General features: G+C 39.4%; 2 protein-coding genes across 3 annotated transcripts; one reads left to right on the top strand and one right to left on the bottom strand.

Moving 5' to 3' along the window:
• Window positions 1–3325: 3325 nt before the first annotated feature.
• stra6l (STRA6-like) lies at window positions 3326–12468 on the bottom strand. Of its 2 annotated transcripts, XM_062516752.1 has the most exons (18): window positions 12286–12468; window positions 11859–11922; window positions 9784–9884; window positions 9390–9520; window positions 9170–9290; window positions 8868–8913; window positions 7289–7417; window positions 7135–7205; window positions 6440–6551; window positions 5937–6093; window positions 5505–5580; window positions 5250–5331; window positions 5032–5080; window positions 4688–4805; window positions 4409–4528; window positions 4128–4291; window positions 3872–4018; window positions 3326–3763 (listed from the first exon to the last, which is right to left on the bottom strand). In XM_062516752.1, the coding sequence occupies exons 1-18, from the start codon at window positions 12291–12293 to the stop codon at window positions 3534–3536; spliced, it is 1926 nt and encodes a 641-aa protein (XP_062372736.1). In that variant the 5' UTR covers window positions 12294–12468; the 3' UTR covers window positions 3326–3533. The 2 variants fall into 2 exon arrangements, with proteins under 2 accessions (XP_062372736.1, XP_062372742.1); XM_062516758.1 differs by lacking the exons at window positions 9784–9884; window positions 11859–11922; window positions 12286–12468 and having other exon boundaries at window positions 9170–9211; window positions 9390–9493.
• Window positions 12469–16891: 4423 nt separating this feature from the next.
• On the top strand, window positions 16892–21005 carry b4galt1 (UDP-Gal:betaGlcNAc beta 1,4- galactosyltransferase, polypeptide 1). The gene is made up of 6 exons (XM_062553356.1): window positions 16892–17293; window positions 18246–18481; window positions 18917–19104; window positions 20237–20359; window positions 20495–20599; window positions 20694–21005. Exons 1-6 carry the CDS (start codon window positions 17035–17037, stop codon window positions 20821–20823), a joined length of 1041 nt encoding a protein of 346 aa, XP_062409340.1. The 5' UTR covers window positions 16892–17034; the 3' UTR covers window positions 20824–21005.
• The last annotated feature ends 183 nt before the right edge of the window (window positions 21006–21188 follow it).

Here is a 21188-nt window from a genome sequence, read left to right as displayed (position 1 = left end):
TCGTCCAACACTACGTCACCGGGTCGTTACAAATTAAGAATGAAACGCCCCAACACCTGCTGCCCTGATTAGCCTACCTGTGATAAGCCAGAGCCCCTTTAGGGAGAGCCGGTCCACCAGAGCCCCTTTAGGGAGAGCCGGTCCACTTCCTATTAACTCCATTGTACCGGATTGTTCCTGCAATCTGTTGAAATTCCGCTAGGGGCGTTGCCGAGCAAGTGATAAATGAATTGTGGTCTATGGGGCTAAGCGGCTAGAACTCGTTTTTTTCACAGTTGACAACTTCATTTCTTAATGTACATTGTCGTAGTAGCTACCTGAGTATAGGTTTTCCACTGGAAATGAAATAAAAAGTCACTCATGTCCTTTCTGCTTTTCATAGGATGGGCCGTTTTCCCTGTAACATGCTAGCATTTAGCTCATGGATGCTCGCGACAATCGCGACCGATTACGACCGTCGTGAAGCTGAACCTTCTTTTAGGTCTATGGCCGTAAAATGGTTCGCTTGTGTCACGTGACATGAAAACTTTGAAAGGGTTTTTAGGAATAACAACACATATTGAAAATTGTATTGGTCAGCTGATTGTCAAGTCAAGTTATCCTGCATCGCATGCATTAATGCAATTTTAGGAGAAAAAATTATATAACGACAAATGTGGTACTGGGGGGTTCAGCTCCATTGCTACCCATTCATTCATCACTTGCTCGCGATCGCCCTCTAGTTGCAGTACCATGCGGAAGTATTTCGCTAGTGGTCCTTCTCCCCTTATTAGACATTCTCTGCGGTCCACTTTCTATTAACTCCATTGTACCGGATTGTTCCTGCAATCTGTTGAAATTCCGCTAGGGGCGCTGCCGAGCAAGTGATAAATGGATTGTGGTCTATGGAGCTAAGCGGCTAAAACTCGTTTTTTTCACAGTTGACAACTTCATTTCTTAATGTACATTGTCGTAGTAGCTACCTGAGTATAGGTTTTCCACTGGAAATGAAATAAAAAGTCACTCATGTCCTTTCTGCTTTTCATAGGATGGGCCGCTTTCCGCGTAACATGCTAGCATTTAGCTCATGGATGCTGATTGGTCAGCGAGAAATCGCGACCGATTACGACGATGTCGTGAAGCTGAACCTTCTTTTGGGTCTATGGCCGTAAAGTGGTTCGCTTTTGTGTCACGTGACATGAAAACTTTGAAAGGGTTTTTAGGAATAACAACAAATATTGAAAATTGCATTGGTCAGCTAATTGTCAAGTCAAGTTATCCTGCATCGCATGCATTCATGCAATTTCAGGAGAAAAAAATATATAAAGACAAATGTGGTATTGGGGGGTTCAGCTCCATTGCTACCCATTCATTCATCACTTGCTCGCGATCGCCCTCTAGTTGCAGTACCATGCGGAAGTATTTAGCAAGTGGTCCTTCTCCCCTTATTAGACATTCTCTGGATAAGCCATGCACTCATTCCCAGATTGGGCGCAAAACGGGGATCACTTCCTCTGCATAAAGGGGGTGTGTCATGCGTGTCATGTCCATAGACTTCAATGGAACAGCCCTGCATAAAGGGTTTTTTTGCCCCCCCTCCCTCTTGCGATTCGGGTTCCAGGAAGTGGCTTCTCATGAAGTATCTTGCTCCGCCCTTAATGATCTTTGGTTTTAGTTTCCAGACTGCCTTAGCAGCGTGAAAGAAATCACAGCGCAAGGCAGGATGGGAACACCCAGGCTAGGCTTATATATTATCAATACATCCGATTCCTCACTGTAAAGTCTTACACTTGCAAATAAATTCTATTAAATGAGTGTCATTTCCGTCCACAACATTTGATGAGATGCATAGGCACAAAGTATAGCCAAAGTGTGTTTCTAAAGCCTGAAGTTAAGTTGAAATAATTCAAGAGGTTCTAACATGATGTAGGCCTACAAGAAAATACTAGAGTTAAGTATCACACTATTTTTCACAAGTACATGGCCATATCCATGTTGACTGGCATGACATTTAGGCTAGGCCTACATCTAAAACATCACCACGTAAATGTTATATTCTTATCAAAATGTTGGTATTTTCGGAGTTAAATATATTTTCCTGATGATAGCCTATTTGACATATTTATTCAGAATAAAATCATGTTTTCTGGTATTTTTTGCGTCCCAATTGTTGACCTAGCCTACCCCGTCACATTAACTTGTTTTGTCTGTAAATAGCATATTGTTAGGCTACTTTAAATTAAACAACAACAACAACAACAACAATAATAATAATAATATGTTTTAATAACGTCTGCATGTAGAAACACCCAAGAAACTAAGCACATTGTGACAATATTTTACATTGTTTGGGTTGGGGGGCAAGGCTACAGGGCTACGTTTCAAAATAGGCCTAAATGAAACTAACATCGCGGTTTTTACTAAAAAGGTATTCTGTAGTCCAATCGGAATAACGTTACATTTTAAAAGTAGCCTAGGTTAGTCCTACCTTCCCAACACGGATCCTCACCAACTTCATAGTGTAAGTGTTTATTTTAACGATTGTATTTTTAGATTTGTAAGTTGCTTTAGGTAAAAGCGTCTGTTAAATAACATAAACTGGGCCTCAGCCTAGAACATACTTTCGTGTACGTGATGAAAAGTTGTGAACGGAGCTCTGAAAAGCACCACTAGAGGGCTCTGTAGAAACCAAGAAACACAGCTCTGCTAGAAACTGTAGAATCTTCAGAGCTGTTACGCCTCTTATCTTTATTAGGCCTAATCATGTCATGACAGCCAGTTAGTTTATGCAGATCCACGAAAACCTGAATTGGAGTAGGTTACAGGGAGCAGATTAATCTGCGACAGAATGTTAGAAAATATTTAGGATGGAGGCTGATATTTACTGAATATAAACAGTCAAAATAACATCCAACCTGGGTAGATTAGGTTAACTTTCGCGTTATGCAAATTCCAAGACTTCAATTCCACTTTTCTTACTTTTCTTACTTTTCTTTTCTTACCTGCGTGCTGTCATCCGTGTAATGTAATGTTGTCTGATGTAGCTAACGGTCTCTAACGTGCCCTCCGGCTCCGACCATGTTTAGCCTACCACAGCCGGTTCACTCACACGTATGATTGGTCATTAAAGCACACGCGGTGTTCGGTGTTGCAGCCAGAGGCCACTCGAATAGCAGAAAACATTTCACGAGGCATCGAGAAACATGCACTGGCTGTAATAGGGTAGGATACAGCCTAGTCTGGCACTAAAGCTTAAACACCAACATTTCACATGTCAGCTGAACTTGAACTCTAGGCCTGGCAAATAAGCCTACATCTCAAATAAACAGATAATTTGCCAAATAACTGATGGGTTTTTTTTATCACTGTTTTATTTTGTTTTTTATTCTTAGTTTTAAAACATAATGATACATTTACATAGGCCTACACTTTTATTTCAGTATGTAAACTAGGCTAGGCCTTGTGTACATCTTTGCTTTTTGCTGAGCACTTAATCAAGACTCTGACAAGTGAGGGAATCTATCTTCAATCTGCAAAAACATTACAATCGTTATTCAAAGTCTTGGAGTCAAAGAGCTCTGATCAGGTTCCTGAGTATGCTGTGATACGGACTCTGGCAATAGCTCAGCTTGTGACGCCTTCACCACCACTGCAACAGAAATGGCTTTGTGCTGTTCTTGAAGAGACATAGACCTGTTTCTCCGCAGTAAAATGAGTTGTGGATTCCTCAGTAGGGTGTAGAGGAGTAGCCAACGACCTCTAACTCTGCTGCCAGTCCCCGAGTCTGCAGCACAGACAAGAGTGCAAAGGAAGGTAGACCAAATGAGAAGCTGAATAGTTGAGATGAACATGCATGGTCATGGTTCTCACACTCTATTGCATCGTAGCCTACCAGGTGTTGTGTTTTGGAACTGCGAGTACGTAGACATGCTTCTTTGTTTTTCCCGTGTTCTGCTAAGTAGTAGATGGCAAAAGCATACCATTACAGGATTAGTATGGTAGTGGTCTGCAAAAATCATACCAATCCATGTGCTGTACCCTAAAAAAGAAAGAATTTTACAGTTTACAGTTTAACATACACTTATTAGATACTGTAAGTAAAATGTATAATTGTCATGTCATGTTTGTGGCAATGAAATGCAACACACCTGGATCCATTGACTCATAGCCCCTTTGCATGATTGTGCGGTCAATGCGTGACACAAGCCATGTTCCAGTGACAAAGCTCAGCAGTAGTCTCAGGATACAGTTACTCAGACCCATGATGACGTTATAAAAAAAGAAGAAGTAGCTGAAGTTATGGAAAGCCTTTCTGTAGTAAGACAGAGAATCATCATTGTGTGTGTGAATATAGCTTTGTATAATTGATACAGTAAATATTAAAATAACTATAAATATTTATTTACTAATTTAATTACAAATACATTACCTATTATTTAGTGCTAAGGGCTTCTCTTTGTCCTCTGGATTTATTTTTTGCTGAAGGAAAAATATCTGAATCATAACAATCTGCAGTATAACCAGAGCTATTACAATGCCGATGGTCAAGCTGAAAGGTGAAACAAGAAACGTCTCATAAGTCAGAATATAGCATGAAACTTGAATTCAGAGGAATTTAGTGATGAAGTTTGTAGACATACTCTACAATGGTTATTCATCAGTTCAGGGCGGTATACTAAATTTACTGATGAGGCAGTCTTCTACTCACAGGACAATTGCAAAATTAGTCAGCCACTCCACAAATCGGCCTTCCTGAATTGGTATAACTACTCCATAAGCCAACAGTAGGGCAAAGAGGAACTGTACAAAATGCACAATAAAATACCCTGCCGAGATAACACAGAAAAGTCTCAGGAGTCAGTCAGTCCAGATGTTGCATTTCCCATGGTTTGGTTGACTGGAATGGTTATGGCCTTTTTTGTGTGCCCTAACCAAAGTTGTTGTCATAAAACTTCAAACACAAAATAATACAAACAAATAACACAATGCCCCTTTGTTTAGGATAGGACAACTATTTCAGTGTTTACTGCCTGAGATGTAAAGATTTCTTACCCCACAAGGTGAATGCGATTTGCCATCCAGAGTATCTTGTTATAGCTGCCTTTAAAAGATACAAAGGTACAGTATATGCTAAATGTAATGAGCGAAACACATTAAAGGACAAAACGTTTTCAAATATATCAAATCCATTCAATCTGAAACATGGCTAAACCCCTGAAGGTAGCAGCTCCAGTTCATACTGTGAGCCTGAGGGAGTCAGTAGCACTCACCAAACTCACTGCAGATTTTGGGTCGTGATACCTCTCAGGCAGAAATCCTTTCTGTCCAGCCCAAAGCCTCCGCAGATGTTTCCTGTAATATAACACTGTGGCTGTTTCTAAGGTCACATTTGGTTAAGCTTGAATCCTCAGCATTTATAGCATTTTATGTTTTGTTTTTACTCGATTCATGAAGTTGAATACATATTAAATAATGATCACTCATATCATGTTAAATCACAGAAAGTCATCCAAAGCACAGTGCACCTGTAACACGCTAACACATGAAAAGTGTAGGACACAGATGTCAAACTTGCAAAGATGGTTGTGGCAAGCCAAGATTCTGCAAAAGCAAAGAAAACATAAAATAGTATATGAGATATGAATGTAATAATCTTTTTAAAGGAAGCTTTGGGCACCATCCCACAAAAGCTTTCACTGCCTGACAATGCCAGCGGTATTGTTTAAAGACTCTGCATGCTAGTAAACGATTTAAAGACACTGCATGCTAGTAAACGGAACAGCGGTATTGTTTATACCGCTGTACCATTTACTAGCATGCCATGTCTTTAAAGACATGACATGCTAGTAAGCGTTTATGTTTGCTGGGTTTCTGCCGGTTGTCAGTTTGCTAGTTAGACCTAAAGTTGTTGCTTAATGTTTATTACATCTTGGTTTGTCAAAGGGTAGAATTCTTACTTCGAGCTACATTGCTGAACTTCTCAATTTGTGGCACTAAGGCAACAGCCAAGTTGTTTGTGAGATTGCAAGATGCTGCCAGTTCTGCCATGGAGTCTCTCAGGGCATCAAGAGAGTCAAAGGTGTAATCACTGAGACTGTAGTCAGCCAGAGTGACCTAAAAAAGAAGAATGGGAGGAAATACATACAGACTCTTTGGCATATTAAAACCTCTTAAGAACCTGTATTTTCTCTATATTTTCTGAAAAAAAAGTTTAGTTTAGTTTTCTGTGAACTACTAAATGAATAGAACCCAATGAATGATATCGCTTGATGGTATGATGGTGAATACTCATTACAAGCAGTCTAGTATTGAGTGATATCACTTGATGGTATGATGGTGAATACTCATTACAAGCAGTCTAGTATTGCGTGATATCGCTTGATGGTATGATGGTGAATACTCATTACAAGCAGTCTAGTATTGAGTGATATCGCTTGATGGTATGGTGGTGAATACTCACTACATACAGTCCAATAAGAGATATGATGGAGGTTCCAATCATTCGGTTGGGAAACTTGAAGTAAGGATCCCAGTCATATACTTTCCTCTTGAACCAGCTTTTGTCTGATAAGCTATAAGACAACCTATAATTTAGCAATCACGTATTTTCCATAAAAGTCTAGTGGGACCATCTGGTGTTTCGGGGTCCCGGGAATCATTTACCACAAATTCATTGTCTAGTTTATGTTCTGCATGACCATACCAGGGTTCCCATTTATTGATGTAACTTCTTATCCTTATCCTATCAATCTGCACTATAATGGATAAGATAAGGATATACTGTAATACGGTTTAAGCAAATGTTGGAAGCTCGAGTAGTCATGATATTGTTAAGCTATAAGAACTTGAGTATCAAGGTCTTTGCCATCATAAATTGGCTATAACATCAATATACATTTTAGCAATGATTGATAGTGAAATTTCAGTAATATCAAGCCCATATTACATTTTTCGAGACCACATTTTACTATTACTAAAATACATGCACAAATTGTAGGCTAATACTCCGAAGAAGTATTTTCACATGTGACACCTCCTGGGCTCCACTTTGTGACTTGTATGTCCTCAGATATATTGGTCAAATACATCAGTTGGTCTACGAGATCTGAAGGAGCTGAGACCTATACTAAAATGTATCTGAGATGCTGACTGCACCTTTCAGAGGGCTTCTGGAGTAAACTTTGTACATATTTGGCCTGGTGACTTTCCAGTAGCTGTTGCTCCTCCTGTGGAGACAAAGATACATGACATAAGTACGAACACACCCACACAAACGCACAAACAATCTATCTATACACTTGTCCCTTACCTCCTCAGGCAGTAGTTTCAAATGGATGCGAACAGACTTCACTATCATGTACACATAGCGCCCCAGTAGGAAAAACAAGCACAGCAGGGTTGGCCATTGTAAGATCAGCTTCTGCCAAGGCCCAAGCACCTGAGTAGGAAGCACAATACCAGCTTATTACAGGAACTTAGGTTGGGTATCGAGAATCGAGAACCGATGGGAACCGGGACTAGCTTTCCAATTCTCCCGGAATCGTTCAAAAGTTTAAATTTCAATTCCTGGTATCGATTCCTAGTCCGCGAACCGGAAGAAAAAGCCGCTAAACACCAACGAAGAAGGTGTTTGCATAACCGAGCTGAGGCAACAAGAAGACGATTTATGTTGTAGTTGAAAACAGCCCTGTGAGAAATTTATAGTAAATGTCATTCAGAAAGACCGTTGGTTACCTATAGCTCATTTAAAATATCTAAACTTTTTTGACCCTGCCTTTTACAAGAATCGGAATCGAGAATCGTTAGGAACCGGAATCGAAACAAGGAATCGAAATCGGAATCGGAATCGTTCAAATTCAAACGATACCCAACCCTAAACTTAACCCTCTGGAGTCTAAATCCCCCCTGGGGATTTGAAAAACTGTTCCAAACACACATCTCAATCTCTGCTAGTTTTTGTCCTAGAAACATATAAGTGACACCATTAGAAACCTTTAATCAACTAGTTTCCAAATATATATGTTTTAAAAGAGAATGTATCAATGGCACTTTGTAAAAACAATAAAAGAAAATCCTAGGATTTCAGTCCTCTCACCTGCAGCAGGCCCATTCAAAAGGCCCATTCAACTTAATTTGCATTTGAAAGAGACACTCACTAAGTGACACATTTAGTCTTTTAGACATTTAGACTTTTTTCCAATTTGTAGTAAAACTACATAACATTTTTGAATTTTCTTTTTACTTATACAGAGCCAACACCGTTGTTTTCAAGGTTAAAACTTCAAAAGTCTTAGCTCGATATATTTAGTGTGTATTTTACCTTTGAACTTTGACCTTTGAAAATCATTTTTTAAATAGTTGTGTTTACACTGAATTATACTGAACTTTACTCTCATAATTATTGTGGAGGACCTCTAGAACATAACCATATGTGCCACTTTTGCATGATGTCCACACGAGATCTCATTTCTGTTTATAAAAACATACCTAGTTTTGGGTAACCTATGGCCATGTCCATTTCCCTAATGGACATGGCCATAGGTTACCCCCCCAAAAACTAAAATGTTTTCATGCAGATGTCCGGATAATATGTGAGGTAACAGACTAGATCATGCATGCGTATTTTAAGCATAGTGTAGCCCATAGTGTAATGTTTTGAACTCCTGAAGGCCCTTAGCCGAATGATGCTAAATTAGGCTAATGGTGTCAAACTGGGTTAGGCCGACTGCACACACAGAGAACAGAAGGGTGTGTATCCTCTTATCAAACTCTGAGTTAGACGGCAAATAAGCCAAAAAAAAAATTGTATCTTTAAAGTTCCTGAAGCTACGAAACCCTGTTCCTGAAGAGCATACTATGAAAACCGTGCTGTCTGTACAGTAGCCTACCTTTCCACCTGGACAAAAGCCAATGTCCAACACAGTCACAATTACCCTGAGAAACCAAGGAGATGATATTAAAAAAGAATCAACAAAAATATAACAGTAATCTGAAATGTATGATAGATTTTAATCACCACAGGGATATTGAACTAAACTTCTGCAAAATAAGATTGGATTGCTGTCGTCTTCTGGCCAACAAAACATGGCAAGTTAAAAACAGTTCAATGAACACAGCACCGTGTTGGTTGACAGTATAGCTCCCTTTGAGTAAACATGCTGCACAGAAGGCAGTACAGGGTGACACTGACCACGTGAGAGTGTAGAGGAGTCCCAGAACCCCTCCATACATCCTGTGTGGGGTGGACAGACACACGAAGATGGGGTAATAGGCCACACCAATTTCCAGAGCGCCTACCAGATACACTACAGCTAAACGACAAAATTTACATTAGGTAACTTGACTTTTTAGGGTGATCATTCAGAGCTTGCTATTGAATTATTCTAATAAGAATACTTAAGACTACCTACCTTTAGCCCAGGGGGGTACATAAAATGGCAGATATTGCTCAGAAAACAGCAGTAGCACACTGGACGACACAGCACCAAATGCAAATCCATACGACCAGCGGTTACTGCGGCAGCCAATGAAGTCTAAGGGGCTGACGTGATTGAAGCACATGTACACAGAGTGCATTACACTTAAAGATTCATGTTTCACACATGTATGTACTGTACAGACTGAGATTCATCACTTGGGTTCCATCCAATGAGATACATCCCAAACATCTTATGAAGTTGTATTTGATCTGTTATGAAGCTGAACAGTGATAATCTGACTGTTGGATTTCTGTCTGAAGAGATGGCAGACATGATCTCCATTAGCGTCACATTAGGAAAAGGACAAAGATCAGATTCGACTCACACAACAATGCCAAAGTGACCTCTAAGCATAGGAAATCGCTCATCCAACGCTTGGAGTTTTCCCCTCCTCTGAACGAAGGAAAGAATGACCACGATGAAAAACTGAAAAGGTACAGAAAAGTAAACTCATTGGATGAAAAGTTGAACAGACTTGACACTTTTCTTCACAGTTATATTACTGTGTATTAACTTGAATAGAATAAAACATAATCTTTATTGGCACTGTACAACAGAATTTGTGCACAGAAAGTGCCTGAGTTTATAAAAATAAATAAAGAAGAACAATACAATACAATACAATAAAGTCTAAAAGTCAAAATGCCACCACTCACACACACACCCACACCCACACACTCACACACATTCCCGGCCAACGCAACGACCTTCTCTTTGGGGCAGCCGTGGTGTACTGGTTAGCGCATCGGGCTTGTAACCGGAGGGTTGCCGGTTCGATCCCCGACCAGTCCACCACGGCTGAAGTGCCCTTGAGCAAGGCACCTAACCCCTCACTGCTCCCCGAGCGCCGCTGGTTGGGCAGGCAGCTCACTGCTCTGGGTTGTGTAATTCACCTCACTGTGTGTTCACTGTGTGCTGTGTGTTCACTAATTCGGTTAAATTGGGTTAAATGCAGAGAACTGAATTTCCCTCACGGGATCAAAAAAGTATATATTCTATTCTATTCTATTCACACACACACACACACACACACAAAGACATTGCACATTCTGCTGATTTTTTTTAGACAGCAGGAGCTGTATAAACCTTCCAGGGAGGGATGTGAGCCCCTTTCAGCTAATATGATTGTTTTCTGTTTTTGCTTCACTTTAACAAAATGTACTACATTAATTTCTAAAACTGATAGCTCCTGTCCTTGATTATGATTGGCTGAATCGCGTTGGATGCATGTGTAAAATCCAACACAAACATACACCTTGACTTCATTTGGTTCTTAATGTTCTACACAACTTACACAAAGTTAGAGCAAATATCCTTGATGACTAACTAATGCAAATGTTTATTTTTTTTATTTCCTTCCCTGAACATGGGCAAAATGCATGCATTGAGATCAATATGTTTTGGATATCCTTTTCAATTTCAGTGATTCAGCGATTTTAGTGCTATAGTGGTTACTCTATACAAAACATATTGATCTCATGTTCCATGTTCAGGGTATAGGAAATAAAAAAGGAAAGATTTACATAAGACAGGTCAAATTGGTATTTAAAAAAAGAAGGGCTCATGGAGAATAATGAACAAAATATTAAATAAATCTTTGAACATTCCCACAAGGTGGTAGGGTGCTCTGCTCATTTTCTGTTCATTGCTTTTTCTGAGAGTGTTTCTACTTATCTCAATTAGGTAAATAAATGAAGAGCCTATACTGAGAACAAATATGTCTTCTGAAGGCCTAAACAGAGCTCAGACAAACTGAGGGACAGCTATGACCATGCAGGACCATCCAGACCAAACGATTTTGCTACGTACTATATTTATAGGAATAGTAGGACGTGCGTCTCCTGAGTTTTTTTAGACTTAAGTGCGTGGGCCCTGGTTGAATTGAATGACCCCACATTAAAAGCCTGCTGTATCTTGTTACTGCTTTGAGGTGTCTTGTTTAAGTTATCCTCAATAACCGTTAACTGATCTCTCTGGTCTATTTAACATGCAGTCAAACTGGCAAATTGCCTAAACAGTGACCTATTAGGAAAATTGATGTAAGCAAACTTGCATCAAAATGATGTTTTCAGCATAGGTCCTCTCCATAGCCTACAGTGACTTGAGAAGAGGAGACATTCCCTCTTCCTCATTCTCAATTTAAAAAATGCAGTTCTTTCAACAAGATGTTCATGTCAATCATAAGTAAACTGTCAGAAATAACATTACATTTGGGGTGGTATAAATTTGGGGTGTCCAATTAGATTTCAGGGGTATCTGATGCCATATCTGGTCATACCGTATAAGAAATAAATTAGGTGAGTCCTTATACTTACTTAGAAAAATCAATCAATTAGTCATACAAAATAAGCCATACAATTTCTCCTCTTACTTTTGCAGTGAAGTGGATAACCTACTTACTGAAGGGACCAGGGAGCAGTGCAGAAACAAGTCAAAAGAAATCCCATTCTCACAAGTCTGATTCCTATCCAAGAGAAAGCATTGTATTACATTTCAGGTCATTCATCATTTCATCAATAACACATGTCAAGAAACACACAGGAAATTCTGAACAGTCCAGTGCTAGTTACCCGTCAGCTGACAAAATATTGTTGCTCAAATCAACCGTTCATGTTGATAACCAAGAGTAGACCTAATTCTTTGTTTTGGTATCACTGAATTTATGAGTGCATTTTTAAGTATTACTTTTTAGTAGAACAATACAGGTTCAAAGTCCCTACCCTTGGTACTAAAACTGTTGTACTATAACATCATATTGTTTTTTTCAATCACATGTACTTGCAAATAACAGTTGATGCGGGATCTGAATATGAAAACCCATACTTACATTCTCATTGTCTTGATGACACAGACAGAGAGGTGAATAGTAGGTAGAATCTCGAGTGTACTTAGATATAGCTCATCTCTTTCTCATGCTCGTTTCGTGGTGATATACTTGTAAAGTCACAAGCTTGTTTTGTGGTAATATACTTGTGTAGTCACTCACAGACAAAGTACTTCCTCTCTGCTCTTCCTGAATAACTTAGCTTAGTTATGCTTCTAAACCCACGTGATCAACCTTTGATCTGGCCAAATTACACTCACTGACACACTCTATCACACACACACACACACACACACACACACACACACACACAAACACACACACACACACACACACACACACACAATGAGAAGTGAGACTGAAAGTGGAAAGATAGCAAACAGAGTACTATTGACTCCATGAGTTCCAGTGTGATGTCAAAGCAAACAACGATAACATTTTCCTCTATCCTTTGGAATGTATTGATCCTGGTAACAGCCATGTCTACAGCCATCACAAGGATCTCACATCAGTCAATTCCATTTGTGCTTTATTAGCATGACTGTGTAGTAGTGTTCTACAAAAACATACTTTTCTATCAAGTAGGACAACTGATAATAACATTAATTATTATTATTACAACAATAATAGAACAAAGTAGAAATACACTATACTGCCAAAAGTATTGAGTCACAGGTGTTCTTATAGGCTTACTGTAGGACTTCCACGGGGAAAACGTGCGTTTCTTAACAGGTAGCCTCTTGAAACTTTCTTCTGTCAACTTAAAGTCTGATCAAACTTCATTCAAAGGCAGTCCATAATTCAAATTCACCCATGGCGGCACCAAGGAATAAATAAATAAGTCTTGGCCCTGGAGCGTTTGCTGGTCTGGACCTCCAGGGGGACTTCCGCTGCCTCACAGCCTACCTGGACCACAGGACTTCCCTACGCAGCCCATAAACACCGTCTACAGGTGCTATATGGTGGTGGACACCATTTTTCTCCACTTTGCTCAGACCAATATTGAGGCTTATATTTGAAGGGCTAGCACCTCTGGGCACACCTACCAAGCAAGCCCTGTTTCTTGGGCCACTCAGGCATACGAGGCAAAACCGTTACAAGGACCCATTCCTCCTTCTGGTGCTGTATTATTAGCAATCACCGCAGCGAACCTTCACACTACCGTTAGACTTCGCATTGCGGGCAGAGGAATTGCTTTTAACTGCAGCAACTTTAATATACGCTATTGGAGCTGGAATTACCACGGCTGCTGGCTCCAGACTTGCCCTCCAATGGGTCCTCACCCATGGGTTTAGGATACGCTCCTTCCAATTACAGGGTCTCGAAAGAGACCTGTATTGTTATTTTTCGTCACTACGTCACTGTGTCGGAAATGGGTAATTTGCGCGCCTGCTGCCTTCCTTGGATGTGATAGCCATTTCTCAGGCTCCCTGTCCGGAATCGAACCCTGATTCCTTGTTACCCGTGGTCAACATGGTAGGCGCCTAAAGGACCATTGAAAGTTGATAGGGCAGATATTCGAAAGACAAATCGTCACCACCGAGGGCGCGCGAGCGGCCCAGGGTTATCTAGAGCAGTGTTTTTCAACCTTTTTGAGCCAAGGCACACTTTTTTCATTTAAAAAATCCTGAGGCACACCACCAGCCGAAAATTTTAAATAAAATGAAATTTTATTGAAAATGAAATTAAATAAACCTCTGTAGCCCGTATTAACGATATCAAGTCATTCTTGTCAAAATGTCTTGAATAGGAATCAAATGAACACAAAGAAAATTTCTATTCACTCTTTTTTAGACCAATTAGGTGAAATTGGATCATTTCCCACGGCACACCTAACAATGTGTCACGCGCGGCACAGTGGTTGAAAAACACTGATCTAGAGTCACCAAAGCACGAGGCCCCCGGATGGGTTTTTGGATCTGATAAATGCACGCATCCGCAGGCCCCCGTGAAGGGGCCCAGTCAGCGCTCGTTTGCATGTATTAGCTCTGGAATTGCCACAGTTATCCAAGTACGGGTGTGAGCGATCAAAGGAACCATATCTGATTTAATGAGCCTGTACCGGCCTTGTGCACCTAGACCTGCATGTCCTAATCTTTGAGACAAGCATAGGCTACTGGCAGGATCAACCAGGCAGCTGCTGGATAGCTGGCTCGTCCCCGGCGGGCGCTGCACCTTCGTTGCCTTTGGGTTGGCCTCTGGAGAGGTTGCCCCATGCGGTGAGATATTTTAAAACAATTGAAAGATTTTCTCTCAGTTGGAAAATTTATGAAGTTTGACTAAGCTGCTAATCACATCCTTGTGCCTCTTTTTCATAGAGCATGGGATCATGAACTTGCAGGGATACTTCTCTTACTCCACCTGATTTCACCGGTTGCACAAGGCCGCAAAAGACCCGGGAAGATGTCTGCATCCATGACAGAGAATCATGTTGTCATGTACTTAAAGGTTGGTGAATGATTCTTGTCGGCATCAGTTATGCATATGTGCCGCCTTTTAGATTAGGCCCAGCCCAGTGTTGCCCTCTGCTGAGTTGTTTCTTTCTAGCATTCAAACAATGGTCCTGGTCACAGAATTTATAGTTTATCCCACCTCTTTTTTTTTACCACTACACCCCTGCCAATAACTTATTATTTTACTTTACTTTATTTTATTTTACTTTAACCTTGTAATGTCCTTCGTTGTAATGTAACTCATTGTATTGACCAAGTCGTGTGTACAGAAGGTGTAGTGACGCAATGGTATTATGATACGATGCAAGGTATAAATATGTGTGTGAGAAACTACTGATTGTCTCTTGGGTGCACAGACTTTGTCTATATGTATCCTGATTGCCTGATGCTTATGAGACCTCTTTGCGCAGAGATTAATAACCTACTAAGACAAAAACCTTATTTCAGACTCAGTATTTATAGACCTTTAGGCTAAATTTCTCCCACAATTTTTTAAACCAGTTTAAAACACTGATTGTTTGTTGGTTTTATTTTCACAAGTTGACAGGCCTCAATGAACAGTGGACAGTGAGACGGTGCTAGACAGTGTTCTACCTTTGGACTGACACCAACGAGACATGGACACTGAAACTTGATTTCTCTTAATGAATGCAACACACATTGTAAAACGCTTGACACACTAATAAACATGTCAACTGTTGTTTTCTCTGGAATTGATTTGTTTGATATTGGTGGTAATGGATTTCCAGATGTATGGACAAGCTACATTTCACACGAATAGCTAATTAATCAATTCAATTATAATGTCCCCTTTGAGTTCAGATTTTTAGCCTGAGAAATGCAAATGATTTAATCCATGCCGCATGCTTTACTGTTGGACAATTTTTGTATTGCCTCATACACCTCATTACTGTCCTTGTACATTCCACAGTGGGGAATGTACCTATTTTAATCTTGTCTAAATACAATTATATTTCCTAGCTGTATATAGACAGGGCAAATCCCAGAACGATATGATTAAGGTCGCTACCAAATTTTTCTCAATTGAAGTGATAGCACTTTTTTTGCATAAAATCCATTTCTGCTTAGGACATTTTTATATCACGCATAGCTAATTAGACAATTTGCATATTTAATATGAACATTTACATTTTGTGCTTATTTTGAGTCTGCATTGTCATTTTTGTTATATTATGTCACCCAAACGTAAGTGGGGCAATCCATACCCTTTATTTGTACTGATTGGTCAAATATATATATACTAAATAACTTGTTTACATACTATTATACTATTAAAATATACTATTTCTATGCTATTTACTATTACTGAATGCAGTGGACAACTGGATAGGAAGAGCAGTTACAACACAGCATGAACACAAGAAGAATAATTCTTCCCAGACATTATTGTATGCAAATTAGTCAATAAAATGATACCCTTATGCAAATTGGCTCTCACAAAATGATGGGCAGAGTGTATATTTAGGCCTACACTAATTAAGTAAAAACATCCATAATTGCTTTGACATGATGCTCTTGTAAAGGTGAACTTGCACATGAAGGTAAAAGTGTCCTAATTTGCATAATGTAACTGCAATATCCCATCTAAAACCATACTTATATACCTATTTATATTTTGCTAATGTATTCAAATATGCATTAGCTATGCATGATATAAAAATGCCCCAAGCAAAAATGGATTCTACGCTAAAAAGTAGAGAATAGTGCCCATAATCAGATCGTTCTTGGTTTTGCCCCGTCTATTTTAAAATCTACTGGTTTGCAATTTTGACAGTGGCAGCGCTGACGGTTTGTTAACCATATTCAAACATAAATACAATTATTCCAAATCTTTATTACTTTCATAATAACTATAAAATTGGATATTATAATATTGTATAAAACTCGGGCCAACTTGATGTTGCTTTGGTGTTGCTTATCAAAATCTTGCTGTTGCTTTAGCTATAAGCAACAACCTGGCGCCGCCTATGGGCGTGAAGGCATACAGAATGGTATCAAGACAACCTGACCCAGTGACAAATCCTTGAAAACCTTCAGAGACAACAGAAATATTCAGTAGACTACACACGCCTGTGCCTGTAGCTTCACAGAAGTGGAAAGTAGGCTATCAGAGGAAACGGTCACTATAAGATTAATAAGAGGGCGTGCTAGGACGAGTGAGACAAAAAGGCTAATTTTGCTAGGATGATTTTTGTATTTGGAGAAAGAAACAGCTATAGCGAGAGTTAGGCCTAGTTGTAGCCTAATTGTAGCCTATAGTAGGCTAATTAGTTTAGAAATGAAGTCAAGTATTCTCACCTGTATCAGTAAAGCCTCTGTGATTGTGGTTTTACTTTGCACCATTAATTTCGTCCTCGCTGTGATGTATTACATGTCACAATCTGAGGGAAAGGCAACTTTTTTGTCAAGCCCATTGTCAAGAGCCAGGGGAGAAGTTGTGACTGCAATTTCTAATATAACACTGATCGAGAACGCGTCTGAAAGCCCTGAAGTTAGAAACGATGAAGTGCCGACGTGTCTCGAAACAGCTCTGTTGGGTGAGTTTCATAAAAAAAAGAATTACACATTCGAATGAACGCATTCCTGACCCAAATTTGCTGTGCTGTGTATTTAGGATGTTATTCCAAGATGTATTTGACCTTTGATTAGAAATTAGAATTTATGCTTAGAAGTAGACAGTGTTGGGAAGGTTACTTTAGAAATGTAATGTGTTACAGTTACAAGTTACTCTATTTAAAATGTAATAGTAGTGTAACTATTTGAATTACTTTTTCTGAGTAACGTACCTAATTACTTTTGATTACTTTTTGATTACTTTTCTGATTTTTGAATGATATATATAGTGCCCAAGGCTGCCGAGCAGTTCTGTACAAGCGCACAAGGCAGCAAGGGCATTCAATACATGAATTAGCATCACATTTTTTGTGAGGATAATATAATGATAATCATAACACGTTTACAGGCAGGCATGTAGGCCTACGCTGATGGCGCTGTAGACGTGATAGAGCCTATCAGAAGGTCCCGTATCAAACTATGGCTGTGGAGGGAAACAGTTATTTTTACATACAATATTCTTTGCAAAGTTTTGCTGACAATATTGAGATGTAATTCAAATTGTAATTTTGAAAAATTCCAAAAGTACCTGTAATTGAATTACAATTTTTTCTACAGTAACTGTAATATATTACTGTTACATTTATTTTGTAATTAAATTACGTAACTCAATTACATGTAATGCGTTACTCCCCAACACTGGAAGTAGATGGTAAAATGTGCCATCTTGTATGCCCAGGATGATATTCTCTTGATATTGACATTGTAATAGAAAAAAAGATATGACAATGAAAGTTATTCGGTTTTTAATGATCTGTTAAGGGAACTATGTGATATTGCACTTTTAATGATTGGAATAAAATGGCAAGAACAAATATGAGCATATTAAGCACAACAGGAACCACCATGTTATTTTGAACTCTCTGTCTCTGTCAGTGGGCCCTTTGCAAGTGAATGTCAGTAACCCAGTGACTCTGGAAATGGTACAGAAGGAGAATCCTGAACTTCAGGAAGGGGGCCGCTGGAAGCCCTCAGACTGTGTTGCATTACAGAAAGTGGCCATAATCATTCCCTTCAGACACAGAGATGAGCACTTGAAGCTCTGGCTCTACTACCTCCACCCCATTCTCCAGAGGCAGCAGCTAGACTATGGGGTCTATGTCATCAATCAGGTGAAAACAAAGCTCGTATTGGTGTGACGGAATTGGTCATTTTGAAGGAAAACAACTTCTCTAGACCTCTAATTGGTATACCAGAATATATCAGAAATATATTTTAGAAAAGGAATGAAGTAGTTTTTTTTTTTTTTTTCATTTTTTTTTTTACTACAGTACATGTTTTGTTGTTGTTTGTTTTGTTGGGCCTATGCACATAGTGGCCCTTTTTATCGTGATCGCAACATGGAAACTTGTGCAAATAATAGATAATACCAGATCTGTTTGATGCAGTGCTGCTGTATGGATTTATGAATGAGTTTTTCTAATAGTTTATGGATAGAATGATTTGAGGACAGAGGAGAGAGTGACGCTCTGAAAACCGCTGTTTCATTGTTGTCTTCCACATTGTTCTAAAAATATAAGCTGCTGATGTCTACTGTCTGTGTGCAGAATGGAGAAACCAGGTTTAATAGAGCCAAGCTATTGAATGTGGGGTTCGCTGAAGCTCTGAAAGAGTATGACTATGAATGCTTCATCTTTAGTGATGTGGACATTATCCCCATGGATGATCGAAACTTCTACAAGTGCTATAGTCAGCCCAGGCACATCGCTGTCTCCATGGCCAAATGGGGTTTTAGGTAGGTGAAAATCTTACATTATATTTAGGACTGTTAGATGAGCTTTTACTACATGGAGCCTTAACAGAGACATGTTGAATAGACATCCTCTGGTAACAGCGATTAAGGCCACCTGCAAAGGCATACTGTATCAGGGCTGGCAAATTGTTTTGACTGTCACTCTCAAAGCGTGACACTTGGCAGGTCCGATTAGAGTCACTTTTTCAAGTGTGAACTGACCAAGAGAAGAGGCAAATACATGTTACACAGCTCTAAAACAAGTATAGGGCAACGATAGACTTATAGCAGCCTTAAAACAGTAGGCTACATTAACTTGTAAACTCAAGGAGAAACAGCGAATCAACAGTGAACAAAACCTAGCAAGCAGGAGAACGTTTTAACTGTCGGAGTCGGCGCTGCTGTGTGTGAAAGATAAGTTAGAGACGTGAAGACCCGCCTTACATTGCTTCTGATTTGTTTATTGAGTGATGCCTTCCGTGGTTGGTTTGATTTAGGTACAAAGGACTGATGGATTGGTTATTGCAGTCAGTCAATCAGAGTTGCTCGAACTACGGCAAGGCAAGGACCAAAGTTTATTATCATGGAAAAAAATATAAAAAGTGCTCAAAGCGTGAGGCTTGGCAGCCCTGCTGTATTGGCCTTGCAGCTCACTACTTTGGATTGGCCCATCTGGCGTTAGCCAGATTTCACAGATTATCAGTCTTCCTGTACCCAACCAAAGGGTTTTGGGGGTGTCACATCCAGCACAGCAGGTTGAAGAATGTTATTCAGCCAATATATTTGATTGTGTGACCTATGAATTATTGAGGATGACTCCATGCCGTTTTAGGCAGAAACAGACAACCTAAAGACAGATGACATGTTGGGCCCATCATCTAACCCATTCATTACTGCTATCTACATGAACACATTTGTGCTAGGTCACACTGACATGGGACATGGCATCTCTATATCAACATTTGTTGATAACAGAGGAAATATTTACAAAGCTTTATAGACATCACGCGTTTGAAAATCAGAAAACGGATATGTAAAGTGCTCTATAGGCTTGTTCATGTGCCAGCTCTACTGCATTTAAATGCTTCTTTGAATTTTGACTTCTCCACTTTCTACTTTTGCACTTTCTCCAAAGGCTACCATATTATCAGTACTTTGGAGGTGTTTCAGCTCTTAGCAAAGAGCAGTACATGAAAATAAATGGCCTTCCCAATAACTATTGGGGCTGGGGTGGAGAGGATGATGATGTATACAACAGGTGAGCAAGAATACACAATTAAAACTCATTTTACAAAATTATTTGTATTGCAAAATGTCTCAGTGGACACAGTGGACAGTTATCTCCATAAAATACTGTACACACATGTAAACTGTCAGAGACCTATTACTGTAGGCTGAAAAGCAAGGGCATGTCACTCTCCAGACCTAATGGACTAATAGGGAGATGCCGAATGATCCGTCACAACAGAGATTCGCACAATGAGCCGAATCCCCAAAGGTAAATGCCTAATCACCATTTTTTCTATACAGCAAATGTGCTATCACGCTACTCAATTTGGATAATTTGTTAACTTGCACCTATTTTGTCACAGGTTTCATAATATAGCACATACAAGAAAATCAATGGAAAGTGATGGCATAAATTCTTTGAAGTACCAAGTAGTGAGATTTGAAAAGAATCAACTGTTCACTAAAATCACTGTGGACATTGGGAGACCATGATGGAAAAAAAGTGCAGAAAAAACTCCCCAAACTCCAATTGCTCATAAATAGCCTACAGACTTAATTATGATGGGTTATATGTGAAATTTGCAGTCTGCTTTTTTGTTACAGATGTTTACACAATGTTTACAGAACGAAGCTGTAATGCTGTAATGAAAACAATAAAGTTGGAAACAAGTAAATGGTTAAACTCTGATGCATGTGCCTATTAAAATATGCCTACTAATATTAGGAAGAATGAGAAGCATGAGATAGCCAGCCTATCAAATAGTAGGCCTAGCATCTCAACACCTAAATTGAACTATTTACTGGTTTGTCTCAACTAATTTTACAAACTGGCAATACTGAACAAAAACAGCAAAAAC

The sequence above is a fragment of the Sardina pilchardus genome, chromosome 2 (genome assembly GCF_963854185.1).
Source record: "Sardina pilchardus chromosome 2, fSarPil1.1, whole genome shotgun sequence".
NCBI lineage: Eukaryota > Metazoa > Chordata > Actinopteri > Clupeiformes > Clupeidae > Sardina > Sardina pilchardus.
Note: the sequence above shows the minus strand (reverse complement) of the source record. Positions and strands in the feature narration are given on the sequence as shown.